Below are 14505 nucleotides of genomic sequence, written 5' to 3' on the forward strand. Positions count from 1 at the left end.
AAGGGCTTTAGCATTACTACTGTGCCTTGTGGCTTACCTCAAGCCCCAGACTCCCGCCTCCCCGGCCCAGGCCCAGGCCCAGGCTCGGCACACTAAATTACTGTCTGCCTCCATCTCATCTGCACCCTGAGCACTAAATTACTGTCAGGCTGTTCTCTTTCCCCTACACTCTACGCCACATGCACTCACATGACCTTGTGGGTGTACGTGTGTCTTGTGTGTGTGTGTGCTTAATTGTATGTTATGTGTCAATTTTTTATTGTATTGTGTGTATGTGTGTCAGTTTGGATGTGTATATACAGCATGTTCAATGTCAATGGGTTAGGATTTGTCCATGTCTCTATCTGCAGGCATTTATGGCAATATCCATCATGTCTACAGCTCTGTTTACATGCACATGTGTATATGTTGTGGTGACTGTTTGATGGTGGTGGATGTGACTCATGCTATATTTACTTCCTACACTTTACTTGTATTTAAACTAGTACTATTCGTCATGACTGCTGTGCATGACAGTTTACATTGACAGCAGTTTTCCCCTCATAGTTCATCTGCTAGGAAATGTATGTATTTATCAATAAATATGTGTTGTTTGTTGCCATTAGTGTAACTGCTAAGATGCATGTATGTGCACGTGTGTGTGTGTGTGCATGCGTGTGTATGTGTGTTTGTGTATGTATGCTCACTGCTCCCTCATGGATCAGTGTGTCTGCCAGTCAGTCAGTACAGTAGCCATGCTCACTTTATTGGGTGCCACAGACTCCATTAGGTCATGCGGCTCAAGTGAAAAGGAAAAAGACACATGCACACACACCCACGCAAACACACACACACACTCAAACACACACAACCTTCTGGGTCATTCCCTCGTTACCCTGTCATTAATCTTCTCAAGCAGGATACTCCTTACTAACACATTAATGGCTTAACAGAGACTCAGACAGACAGTCATATACTCAGGGGACATGGGTCCCCAAAGAAAATGGCTACCACATTAGCAGAAATCACTGATAACTAAATCTGACATACTTAAAGCAAGGGACATCTATTAGTCTTTCCCAGTGCATGCCTCAGAAAGTACAGTTTCAGAAGATAAAAATGTTTCTCATTCAAGTTCATTAATGAACAAAGTCAACCTTTTGTATTTCCAGGCTGCTACCCATGTCCTGGTCCCAACCTAAACCCGATAGCCCTCGGAGGCCGCTGGCTAGCCTATGCAGAGAACAAGGTAGGGAAGACTGCACACACACGCGTCTGCACATTTATGCACCCGAATGCAGATGTGCTTATCACTACAAGAGCATATTTACAATTCCCCCCCCCAAATTCCCCCTCTCTAATCTTCTGAAATACACAATTCATTCCAGGAAGAGTCCACTAGAAAATGATAGCATTTGAAAATCAACAGATGTAAAGTTCTTTTTTGGGCAATTTAATGGGATTTTTCGCATTTGTGGCCCATATAAAAACCAAGTCTGCAATATGTTTAATGGATAATTGAGTCTGGTAGTTTTCTGATAACGCTGGGCCACTCAAAGTAATTGACAGATGGGGTCAGTGTTTGTGTAACCGCCTGTTTTTGGTCTGGGAAACGTTCTAGAAAATGTAAAAAATATATTTCCGATTATAAAGCAAATCTGTTTGTATGTCTCTCTCGGACGTGAGGGTTCCTACTGGGAATAACATTTCATATGGACTATTGACGATAGTTGTAATTAGTGATTCACACCTGATTCTGAAGTTATTTAATTCAAGTTGTTAATGATCCTTTGTCTGGAGCTTTTTCCCACGTCAGGTTCTTCATCTCACACTCAATCACTTCCTATCCTTCGTTTCCACATAGCTGATCCGCTGTCACCAGTCACGAGGAGGCGCCTGCGGTGACAATGCCCAGTCCTACACAGCCACCGTCATCAGTGCTGCTAAAGTGAGTTGATGTACAAGCACACACACACATAAACCTAGGTCCTAGGTGAAAAACATCTATCGTGGTCTCTTTTGAATGTCTATGTGATTACCAACATCTAAGCTTTCATACGAGCTGTTATTAGATCCACCTTGCTTTCCTGGTGAGGGAGACACAGTTATGAGGCACTCCATCAACCCTGCTTGTCTAAAGGAGCTTTCACACAGTAATCCATCCCTCAATAGGTTTGCATTACTTCTCTGCTGGAGAGCACTGCTTGGGCTAAGTCGCTAACTGCTAACAGCCCTTTGATACCAAGCTAAATTTATGTAGCCGGTCGCTATTTTGCGCTAGCGTAGCGACTCCTCATATGGTTTCAGTCTCTTCTCATATCCACCCCGTCTCCCATAAGAGAAGCAAATTGATTTATGAAGACAGAACAACTTATTCCCCTGTTCCGTGCCCTCCCTTCTCCTTAATGAGCTCTAACGGCTAGCGTGAGAGAAGGCCCATTAACGTGCTAATGGTGGCATACATCAAAAAGAGCTACGTTGCTAAAGGGATTGCCTAGCGGAGGTAAACAAGGTTAAGGGGTCCTGAAATCCAGACATCTTGTCTGCTGTACCCATGGACGGCCTTATATAACCATATATCTCAATACACGTGTCACGGCCTCCCCTCTGGTCTGTGTAGTGACCTTCTGGCTACAACTTAACGAATAGCTGCTACCCATACCGTCAAAGTTGGGTCGGGGGTTATGGAAGGTTTCTAAAAGGAGACAAGGAAGAGGGGAATAAGTCAAATATGAACCAGACCTTTAGAGGATGTTTTTTTAAAAACTGCCACTGTATCCAAATGTAGGCTGCTTTATTCTTGCTCATGCATCAACTGTTATTTTCAGAATGGATGTAACTTTACATTTTTACTGGTCATTTCATACACCTTTAGGTGGAAATGTGATAAGCTTTGCATGGCCTCATCGTTTTAAACACTCGAAGCACAAAGGAATGTGTGTTTGTTTTTCTGTCTGTGTGTGTGTGCTCTTCTGGAGACTCCTGTGTCCTCTCAGGTCCTAGCCAGGGTGTCTGACTCAAACACACCTCTGTGGCCCCGCTGAAGGAAATGGATAATGCTACTTAAGTGGAGTCTATCTCCCCCTCTACACTGTACTGAACTAATGGAGTCAGCTGTGGTTCTGTGTGTCTCTATGTGTGTGTGTCAGCGCAAAGGGCCCCAGAGAGCCTAATCAGGCATTCAGGCCAGGCAGCACTGTCAATACGGCGTGGCGCCTCGTGTTTGTCGGATTTGTGGATCCCACACACCACTCCCCCCCCCCCCCCCCCCCGCTCTGCGACTCCTCCATGCCCACTAACAGACTGTCTGCCTGCGCGTGTGTGTGTAAATTGCTGGGAGCCCCATCAATTATTAAGCGCAGCGTTTGGCTCCTAATTGATCAACACTAATGTGTTTTCTAATCACTGCAGGTGGAGTTCTTAGTGCTAGTCCAAACAGGAGCCATTGATCTGTGCAGAGATTCCGGGTGGGGTTGTGGGGGACTGGTGGCAGACACAAAGACAGACAGACACACACACACACACACACACACAGACACGGCTCCTGCTGTTTCAGCACTCCCCGTCATCATCAGCTGGCTGGATAGCACTGAGCAAACAGGCATTTTCACACACACACAGTCACACACACACACACATACATAGTCACACACACACACACACAAGCACCCAGACGGAGTGACTGGTAGTTGTCTATTGACCACCAATGCATCTCTCACCCAGCTGTCTATATTGACCAACACTCCAGTACTGTCTCCCTCAATGCTAAAATCCATCGCAGAACACAGGAAAGGTCTCCCATGCAAACCTCAACCTCATGTTATCTGTCAGGGACAATGAATGTTGGAACTGGACTTGTTTGAACTGGACTTTGTCCAACATTACTGTCAAATACAAAACAACTGTGTACTGATCTGTCTCTTCATTCTCCTATTTCTTCTCTTTTCTCTCTCTCATATCTCTCTTTCACCAGACTCTAAAGACAGGTTTAACTATGGTGGGCAAAGTTGTGACCCAGCTGGCTGGCACCCTGCCAGCGGGCACCCCAGACGAGGAGGGGACACCGCACAGCGCCACGCGGCGCAGCCCTCACGCCCCCGGAGTCGTCACCGTCATTGACACGCACACCGTCGCAGAAGGACAGGTATGTGTGTGTGTGTTTGACTGCTTTGGGCAATGGCATAAGTGTCAGTTTGTCCCTTGACTAAATCTATTTGTTTTTGGTTAACTAATGAACGTCTATTTTTCCCTTCACCTTCCCTTAAATCTAAAATAACTTTTCAATTGCAGTTAGAACCTTGCTTTTAAACCACTGTGGCTACCCAGAAATGTCTGCCAGGTGGCCAAACCCCATCCCTTGGTTTAGACAAACACACACAGACACAGCAAAGGTTAAATCGGTGTACTTTTTAGCAGTTCATATTTTCCCACCTTCGTCAAGTTCAACCTCAATAAACACACCTCCCGGGTTATTCTGCGGATCGCTGGGAAAGGGGAAGAAAACCTTCCAGGCCAAACCTTTTTCTGCCACCCGTGTACAAATGTGGCCTCACACCTCACGGACACATTCAAAGGTGTGATTGGATTTGCTTGCGTACACGTTTTCACAGCTTTGGGTTTTTGCTGTCTGTTTTTAGACAGCAAAAACTGTCTAAAAACAGCTGTTTTTAGCAGTGGGTTACGTGTCTGTTTTTAGCAGTGGGTTACGTGAAGGGGGGAAACGTGCTAGGTAAATACTTGTGTGTGGTGGGGGGTTGGGGGTGTTGTATGAATGAACGAGTAGTTGCGAAGCACGCCAACAGCAACCTCACAAGACGTTAAAAGGTACTTGTGCTCGTCAGCTTCCTGTCGTGAGAGCACCGCCTTTTTCCCACCCTCTGTCTCAGCTCCCTCCAAGAAACTGAACAGGGACAGAGTAAACAGTGAAATACATTTTCTGGACTAAATCTCAGTACTTTAACACCTACACGTCATAGTTGGAACTCCCTGCTTCTGATCTACAACCAGAAAACCAAGTGTGAGAAGCAGAAACGTCACCCGCATTGCAGCATTTAGCCTACATTTGAAATCCCACTTAAAACTGACTTGAAAGGACGAGGGAATATTAGTGCCACCATCCGTCCCACTGTGCACATGGGGCTGTCCGTTCAAGCCTAGCCACCCCTGGTGCTCATCGTGCCCCCTACACACACACACACACACACACACACACACACACACACACACACACACGGTGCTCCTGGAAGCCTGGACCCCCAATCCCTCAGAGGCACGCCTGCACTGTGTCACCAGACATTTCGCAGTAACCCTACACTCACCAGGAGCAGGGGAGAGACAGAGAAAAGAGACGAAGGGGTGAGAGGAGGAGGAGGAGGAGGCGAAAGAGGAGGAGAAAGAGGAAAAATGGGCATTTCATTGTGACTTCAGCAAATAGTTGTGTCCGATGGCTCGGGATGAAGTCATGATATGATTGGTTTCTCAACCCGGTCACTCTAACATTGGAGCACCCTCAGTCTTGTTGTTTGTCCACCTCTTGTGTGGGGGAAACATCTTGTTAACTGTTGTTCTCTCTCTCTCTCTCTCTCACACACACACACACACACACACCTCCCCTTACTCCTGTGTAATAGGCTTACCCACCAGAGCCAGCCCTGGTCCGACACTAATTCTCTTTTCAAAGGGCTCCAGCAGGATTCCCTCACAGAACAACATTGTCTGCCTGCGCCATAATAAAAGGGATCTGGTTTATGTCACCCAGCCGTTTCTTTTTCTCCTCCCCTTGTTCTTTTTTCTCTCTCTTTCCCTCTGGTGTAAAATGAAGGCCTTCGTTGCTGCTGGCTGTTTTCTGTTTGGACCAGCTCTTATTAAAACAGTTCAACCCCACTAGTCCTTCCTGCAGCACTGGGGCCAGATCTGACACTGCTCTCTGTCTCTCTCTCTCTCTCTTTCTCTCTCTCTCTCTCTCTCTCTCTCTCTCTCTCTCTCTCTCTCTCTCTCTCTCTCTCTCTCTCTCTCTCTCTCTCTCTCTCTCTCTCTCTCTCTCTCTCTCTCTCTCTCTCTTCTGTCTCTCTTTGTCTATCTCTGTCTGTCTGTCTCTCTCTGTCTTTCTCTGTCTCTATCTCTGTTTTTCTCTCTTTCTTTCTGTCTCTCTTTGTCTCTCTGTCTCTCTCTTTCTGTCTTGTCCCTCTCCATCTATTTCTTTGCTGCTTTCTCTTTCCTATTTTCCTTCTCTTTCATGCGTGTTCTCTCTCTGTATTCCTTTCTCCCTCTCCCTTCCTCCTTGCCTCATGTATGGGCTTAGTTCTAATTTCTGTTCATGACCTAAGTTTATATCATATACACAGACACTGGGAGACACACAGTCGAGTTTCAGGCGGTGTCCGTTTACTAAGCTGTACAGAGAAAATACAATTTCTGGTGAACCGATGTGTAAACTAAGTGGGTGAATTGCTCTTTCATAAGAGGATATTGTCTATCCACAAGGGGGCAATACTCATTATCAGTATGATTTTTGACTCTTAGTTTTTCTGCACACAGACCTTCAGACTATCAGCATAGTATGTAGATGGTGCTGTAGGCACCAAAGTCATCACTCAGATTTTTTGTCCGTCATCTTCTGGTAAGCAGTGTGTCTAGGGGGGGAAGAAACAATATGTTTAGTGGCTAGATAGAGTATTCATATGGAACTTTGGAGATCTTGGAAAGTCCCATTGTGGGAATGTTTTGGCTGTGGTGCATGACTGTGTGTGTGGTGTTCACCTTTCAGGTCCTGGTGAGTGAGGATTCTGATGGAGAAGGAGTTGTGGCCCATTTCCCAGCCCACGATAAGCCCATATCCTGCATGCAGTTCAACCCCAGTGGTGAGTACACAGAACACTTGCAACACACACACACACACACACACACACGTGCATGTAAAAACACAAGTGTTTATGTTGGACCGAGAATACCAATCTGAAGGTTACTGAAGTATGAAGTTTAAGGGCTAGTCTGGCAGTTCCAAGGCAAATGAACGATTTAGAGGAATTGAGGCTTGAAAATACATTTTTGGGGAGTGTGTGAAGTTCTGTGTCTCTTATGTGGCTGTGCTGTCCCCGTGGTAACCCTTGCGGGGGGACTCCAGGGTAGGGTGTGACTGGGCCTGTGATGTGGAGAAGTGTGTCTGATGTGTGTGTTACTTGTTGAACGTTTGTCATTCTCCCTCTGTGGATTGAAGTGCCACTGTTACTGCAGGACTTGGTTGACCGAGTGGCCTCCATTGTGTGAAGGCTGCAGGTGAGCCCAGCCCCAGGCACTTCTCTCTCTCTCTCTCTCTCTCTCTCTCTCTCTCTCTCTCTCTCTCTCTCTCTCGCTCTCTCGCTCTCTCGCGCTCTCTCTCTCTCTCTCTGTCTCTCTCTCTCTCCCCATCTCACTCAGACACACACACACACAAAACAACTATGAACACAGACCTTTCATTTACTCACATACACACACACACACACACACACACACCACTGGCTAGGGACGCAGGCCTTTCACTTACTCATACACACACTTTTTGACTGGCCTTGATGTCTAGCCGACACCCCTAAGAGCCGCCCTGGGTGTATGAAGTATTGGGTTCCGCTCATCTTCTCACTCATAAGAGGGCTATCTTGAGTCTGGAGTGTCTGTGTCTGGGGTCAGCCCCCATAATTCATCTGACATCCTGTCGTCTGTGTCACAACACGGTCTCAGCTGGTTAAAACACAATGTAAACCATCCATGCCATTCTCTACCGTCACTCTCTGTCTTTCCTAGACCTCTCTTCTTTTCTCTCTTTCCCCTCTCTGCCTTTCTTTCTCTCTTTGATTTTCTTTCTCTTTATTGATCCCCTCCCTTCAAATGGTCTTCAGTTTGAGCCAGAGTGTCTTAAACCTGCTTCACTACACCACGCTGTGTCCTGGCTTCTTTTCTGTGTGTGTGTGTGTCTGAGGGCCTGCTGGAAGTGCATGTAATAAAAAAGCTGCTGAAAGATGGCGCTCACTGTGACCTCCAGTTCCACTGGAATTCTTCACATGCTTAGGCTAAAGACTGAACGGTGCTCCTCCAAGGAAAAGGGTCATATTGAAGACAGAGGCACCAGTGTCCACACACACACACACACACACACACACACACACACACACACACACGTTAGCACTGTACTTATACAAAACAACATTGTACTTACACACTCCAGCACACACTACACACACTTACTAAGTTCTCATGCTTACACTGATATTCTATCTATGAGCTCTTGGCTCATGAGTCATGAGTATCCAAGACAATGACCCTGGCATCCATTGCAGGCTGTTCCCCAGGGGAGCACCAAATGTGTGTGTGTGAAGTGAAGTGAAGTGAGAATTGATCAGAGAATGTTGTTAGACTGTGCTATGTGGAGGTGAAGATGAGACTAAATGTTTCTACTCTCTTCACCTTTCCTCCCTCCCACCATCTCTCTCCCTCCCTCCCTCCCTCCCTCCCTCCCTCCCTCCCTCCCTCCCTCCCTCCCTCCCTCCCTCCCTCCCTCCCTCCCTCCCTCCCTCCCTCCCTCCTCTCGCTCTCTTTCTTTCTTCTCATTTACACACAAAGGCACACAACACACAAAGTATCAATAAGAGCTCTCGGCATATGAGTCATAGCTTCTCAGACAATGACCCACACATCCATAGCACACTGTTCCCTGGTAAACACCCGATTAAAACTAGAAGGACAGGGCTTAAACTCTGTCAGACTCAGGGTTGATGAATCAGGCTCTGAACGCAGGGTTTTATGAGCGTGCCTGACGTTTATGGTATTTCAAAATGCCAAAGATTTGAGATCGTACCTCGCTGGTGATGGATACAGGAATTAGGCTGGCTTGATGTAGACCAGCATTTCAGTACGCTACTCTTGAGATTTAGCAGCAGCCGTAAAACAGTGGAGAAACAACGCATGCATACTCCCGCGTGCTCAATGTCTGGGCTAGAGGTTTCATCCTGGTTGGAAAAGGGCTTATCTTGATCTGCAGTATACGGTTTGCCTCCAATGTCCAAGGCCTACTGAATTGAACAGCGGAATTGATTTGAGACATCGTACCAGATCTGTGATACCAAACCTCACAAAACTAAGACTGAATAACCACCATTAATACATAGATAATACATAATACAAGTTAAGAAGCTGCATGGTGAAGGGCTTCTTGTCTGCCCCTTTGTGACCTGGCACAAACACCTCAAGGGGGCGCACATGGTTCACCGAGGTTCCCTTGCGTCAACCTTTGCCCCATAACTCTGTGTGGAGCCGGATTGAACAGGAGATAAAGATCATGGTTCCAGCGCTCTGGTCAACCGCACAGCTACGGTCAACCGTGACCGCCTTTCATCTTTATGAGCAAGGTTCAGAGAGAAAGCCTTCACTGTAAAACGGACCTCAACACACAATCCCACCTCCATTCACAACATATTGGGTCTTTAACTCCAGGAAAGCTTCGGGGGCCAACTTTCAATTAGGTAAGAATGCCGTCCAAACGTTTTGGTGGCTGTGGGAGATTGGGTGGGCGTTTAGTAAAAGGGACCTAAAGTTACACGTATCTGTTCCAGAAGAACCCACAACGTCATGTTCACAGAAAACAACGTTGTACTCCCTGCCTCACCAAAGAAAACGACCCCCCCCCACACACCCGTCTCTAGACAACCCTCAAGTCAACAAGCCAACAGCCCGCCAGCGCCCGTTCCATTACTCTGCCCCAGCTGTATGTTTTTAGATAGCTGAGGGGGTGCTCTCGACACCCACACACACACACACCCGCACCTGTCTGACCTAACTCCCAAATAACGTTATGTGCCCGTTACCGCCTAATTGCAGAACCGCTCATAAGTGTTTGGAATTATTATGTTGGTCGGGCACCAGAGGAGCTCCCCTGGAAAACAAACAAGCGGCCCTCATTTTGGTCCGTTAATGAGATCAGGATGAATGCTTGCCGCAAGAGGTCCTCACTAGCATGCTATCATTTGGGACTCTTTAATCATTAAGCCGTCCGCATGATCAAAAAATGTCTCTGGCCTTGTTGTCTTAAGTACTGCTCGTTTCCAGGACGGACAGAAAAGGAGCCTGTAGTTGTCCTGAAACCATGGTTGCCTTCAAGCTGCCCTGACTGGCCCAAGATGAACTATTCCAGAAGCTCAGTAAAAAAAGAAAAAAAAGTGTATGTTTATGTGGGTGCCTACGTGTCTGTGTAAATGTGCAAGTGTGTGTGTGTGTGCTGGAGGCCAGGGAGTGTTACCTCTGTGATCTGGGCCTGTATGTGGCTCCCTCCACTGTGGTCAAGTGGAGGACACACCCCCCCCAGAACGTCTAAAGCCCCAGCATGAAACAATGCCATGACTGGATGCATCTGGAAAGTCCAGAGCCTGCTCTCCCCGGCTGTTATGTAACAAACCCCAAAGGCCTGTGTATGTTGGACTCACAACAGAGACGAGGGGGGGGGGGGGGGGGGGGTGGGGGCGGTGGTGGGGAGGTGGCGCAGCCAGGCCGCGGACGGTGCAGTTTTGGGGCGGCTGGCGCTCTGTCACTGTGGCGTCTCTGCTTTCTATTCCTAGTGGTGTAATTAGAGGACGGCGTTGAAGGCGGTCGTGGAGCGTTCCTCTGAACAGCTGCAGTGTGTTGTGTGTGAGCTGTGAGTGTTTTTCACCTCCTCGCGCCAACGCTCCTTGACTTTGGTCATCGTCTCGAGTCGCGGGTCAGATAGCACTGTGTGTGTGTGTATGTGTGTGTGTGTGTGTGTGTGAAAGAGAATGCATGTGTGTCTGAAAAGGGGATTGATCAGAGAATAGTATCAGACTGCTGTATGGCGATGATTAATAAACAACACACAATGTCCCTCCACGCTCCCACCATCTCTTTCCCTCCCTCCCTCCCTCCCTCCCTCCCTCCCCCGAGGCTGCACCTTCATGTACCTCAGAGAATAGAACAGCTCTTAAAGAGAGGCAACATGTATCTCTCTCTCTTTCCTTCTCCATCTCCTGCTGTCTCTCCTACTGTCTTTCTCATTCATCTCTCTTTCTGTTGAATCAATTGATATCACTCGTGTACACTAGGCAACCTCCTCGTCCATATATTCTTATGTAACCCCCTCCCTTCTTCCCTATTTTCTTTGCCTTTCCAACTCACACACACACACACACACACACACACACACACACACACACACACACACACACACACACACACCCTCTCGTGCACACTCTCTTGTGCAGTGCACTGTTAAACCTTTCTGACATTGAATCCCCCACACCTTACTACAGCACTCCAACCAAGACTTTATAATTGAGCTTCAAGACGGAAGTTTTGGAATCTCTTCAAAGTGTGTCACACAAGGCCTGAGCCCATCTCATGCCACGCTGCCATGTCCCACCAAAACCCCAGCCCGTGTTTAGCAACACAGCGCTGTAATGAATAGCCTGTGGAATGGGCCGTGACTGCGGAGAGCGGCGGAGCAGCTGTGCCGTGATGAAGATTCTCTGCGGTGTCATAACTCTGTCCCTGCGTCCCACTGATGTGTGAGAGGGAGCGGACCCCCAGCTCAAACACACACATCCCACACACACATGCCGAACACGAGGGAAGACACCCTGCGCTCACCAGCGGCCGTACACACGCACACCAGCCCCGCTCGTTCAGCATGAAACGAGCTGTGTCTTCGCACGGAGCTAGTAATTAGCCCTCGCGGCTTCCCGTCTCACTGATTTACGCCTGAAGACATGCCTCAGACGATGAGCAGGCGGCCGTGTTGGGGTCTTTTCTAGGTTCCGTGTGTGCGTGTGTTCGTGCCTGTAAGTGTCCAGACAGCTGTGTGTTGGTGCACATGCCGTCTGCGTGCTTTTTAATGCCGTTCTTGCTAACCCAGGGTGTGGTTGTGTGTGTGTGTGTGTGTGTGTGTGCAGTTCTGCCCAGCTGTGGGGCTGTCCACTGTGACACAATCAGTCTGGATTAGGGAGCGTCCCCTCTCATCCCCCAGTCCCAGGGTGGGGGCCAGGAGTCGGTGCCCTTTCCCTTCCTGCCCACGACTCACCAAGGGGCGAACACGGGCATTAGCGAAGCGCCTCTAGCTCCGCATAAGCTCCATTTCATAATGGCATTAACCAAATCTGATGATCTATATAGTTCCCCCTAGAGAGGTCTGTCATAATCTATGTAATACTCTCTCTCTCTCTCACTCTCTCCCTGTCTCGCTCTCTTTCATTTGTTCTCTCTTTCCTCTCTCTTTATCTCACTCGCTACGAGTAGACTGCAGTTTCTGAGCTGTTCAAATCTCCCGTGATGATTGTTTTGGTTCCTTTTCTGATGCTGAGGGCGGCTGGGGCTGAGGCTGGGGCTGGGGCTGGGGCTGCCTCTCTGGGGCTGCCTCTCTGGGGCTGCCTCTCTGGGGCTGCCTCTCCGTCTGTCCAGCGTCAGCCTCAGCCGGAGGAAGCCAGTTGGCCCGGAGCTTTCCGCTCATGTGATCTGTTCTCACTCTTTCAGCCTGTCGTCTTTGCTTCTTTTTCTTTCTTTTTCTCGTGCTCAAAGCCAAAAGAATAATTTTCTTGGCCTTCCGCCCCCAGCTCAATTGCCTTCAACTTGTTTGTGACTGCTATTTATTGTTGTGTGTGTGTGTGTGCCTTAGTCTCTTAAAACAGTGAAAGTAGAACTGAAGAAGCAGAAAGGAACATCTCTGCCGTTTATTCCTGTTATGAGAAGATTATGAATATTTTGACCAAACAGTTATTTCTTCTGCCGGGTTCCCCGCACACAGTACAAGATCTATAAATATTTTTGTTTGAGGTCATATCAATCCAACTGCAATAAATGTATATGCCTCTACATCACTAACATCCCTAAGGTGACCTGTTCAGCCATCTAACGGACTGAGCCCTCTGAGTGGCACTTGTATGAAGACACACTCTCCCACTGTCTGTCCAGGAGGCTGTAAAAGCTGGTGCTGGCCCTGGCTAGTTTGATGGTGTTTCCATGCCGAGCTGGTTAAACTGGTGCTGCAGCGTGCTGGGGAGTCAGGGGCCTCAGACCTGAGGCCTGTAAAACCACATGGAGATCAGAGAGAGAGGGGGGGGGGGGAGGGCGAGGGGGAGGGAGGGAGAGGGAGACTGGGCCAGTGACCACGCTCAATGTCTTAGTGGAAACATCAACCCATACCAAACCTCCTGAATCACCCACACAACCTACTCCCTTAATTCCAGACCTCCACCTGACACACACACACACACACACACACACACACACACACACACACACACACACTAGACACTCCAGCACTGTGGTCGTCATCTACAGCCCACACAGAACAACTAACAATGTCTGATTGTTTTTGGAGGGGGGGGGGGGGGGAGAGAGTGTGTGTGTGTGCGCACGTTAAGCTTCATGCTCCTGGGATTTGGGTCGAACATTTGTTTTGCAGGCTAGTTTGTGACAGTGTCTTTCCCAGTAGTGTAAACGAATACCAACCCTATCAACACACACACACACACAATTTTACAAAACAGCTTGTCCCTCACACACCTCCTCTGGATCCAGCGGCACCGCGGGGAGGGCACTGTGAAATCTGATCCGTGGAGACGAACATTTGAGAGGATTCATTAGCTAACAGAACACTCTCAGAAATAAAGGCAAACATTTAAATGGAAGGAGATTACTGGAGGGGCGACTGTCTGTTTGCAGAGAAAAGGATTAAAGCTTTTTATCATCGGTCGCTGCTCGCCTATGCAGTCCCAGCTCTTTATCTGGAGATTGTGGTTCGCCACAAATTTGTTTCGGGAGCTTTTAAACATGGAAACAAAAGGGGTTTGCCTAATCTACTGTGAGAACGTGTTTGTTCAGATTTCGAAACAAAAAACACAAAGACACACACACACACATACACATTACAGCATGGACACATACACACAGTACACATGCACAGAATGTACACTGCAGACGTAAAACACACAGTACACAATAAGTGTAAAGTGATGTGAGGGTTAGGATGACTGATTTAGATTGTGCCTCTTGGACTCTCATTCTTGACAGCAAAGAGGGCGGTGCCAGTCGACTTTGTGGTGGCGAGGTAAGGAACGCCGAGCAGTGCAAACACACCCAAGCGTTCCATGCACAGATGATGGATTTAAGTGTAGCTCGCCACTTAAAATCTACCGAGATAATCTAGTACTGACCGCTTCTCACTTTCAGCCACGCTCCATCAGTTTGGCCGCCACCCACAGGCCCTGCTTGGCCAGTAAGGCGGCATGTCTTGAAAAGGCAGACAGGTTTTGCCTTGTTAGTGGGCTCCACCAACATCTTAATATTCAACTAATGGCAGCCTCTCGGCGAGGTCGCACCACCACACACACACACACCCACACACACACATGCACAGATACACACACCACGTACACACACACACATACACAGTCACACACCACACACACACACATATATATGTATATACACACGCACACACACACACACAATCTATTAATATATGAGCTCAGCTCACTGGTGGTCTGGCTG

At 48.0% G+C, this 14505-nt stretch overlaps 1 protein-coding gene across 1 annotated transcript in view; it reads left to right on the plus strand.

Annotated features, from left to right (window-relative positions):
- The window catches only part of bcas3 (BCAS3 microtubule associated cell migration factor), a 196725-nt gene that overhangs the window by 23964 nt on the left and 158256 nt on the right, over window positions 1-14505 (plus strand). The window contains exons 10-13 of the mRNA XM_062473142.1: window positions 1152-1228; window positions 1844-1927; window positions 3953-4123; window positions 6746-6839. Of these exons, the coding sequence (XP_062329126.1) occupies window positions 1152-1228; window positions 1844-1927; window positions 3953-4123; window positions 6746-6839 (426 nt within the window). The remainder of the gene's footprint in view (window positions 1-1151; window positions 1229-1843; window positions 1928-3952; window positions 4124-6745; window positions 6840-14505) is intronic.

The sequence above is a fragment of the Osmerus eperlanus genome, chromosome 11, assembly GCF_963692335.1.
Source record: "Osmerus eperlanus chromosome 11, fOsmEpe2.1, whole genome shotgun sequence".
Taxonomy (NCBI): Eukaryota; Metazoa; Chordata; class Actinopteri; order Osmeriformes; family Osmeridae; genus Osmerus; species Osmerus eperlanus.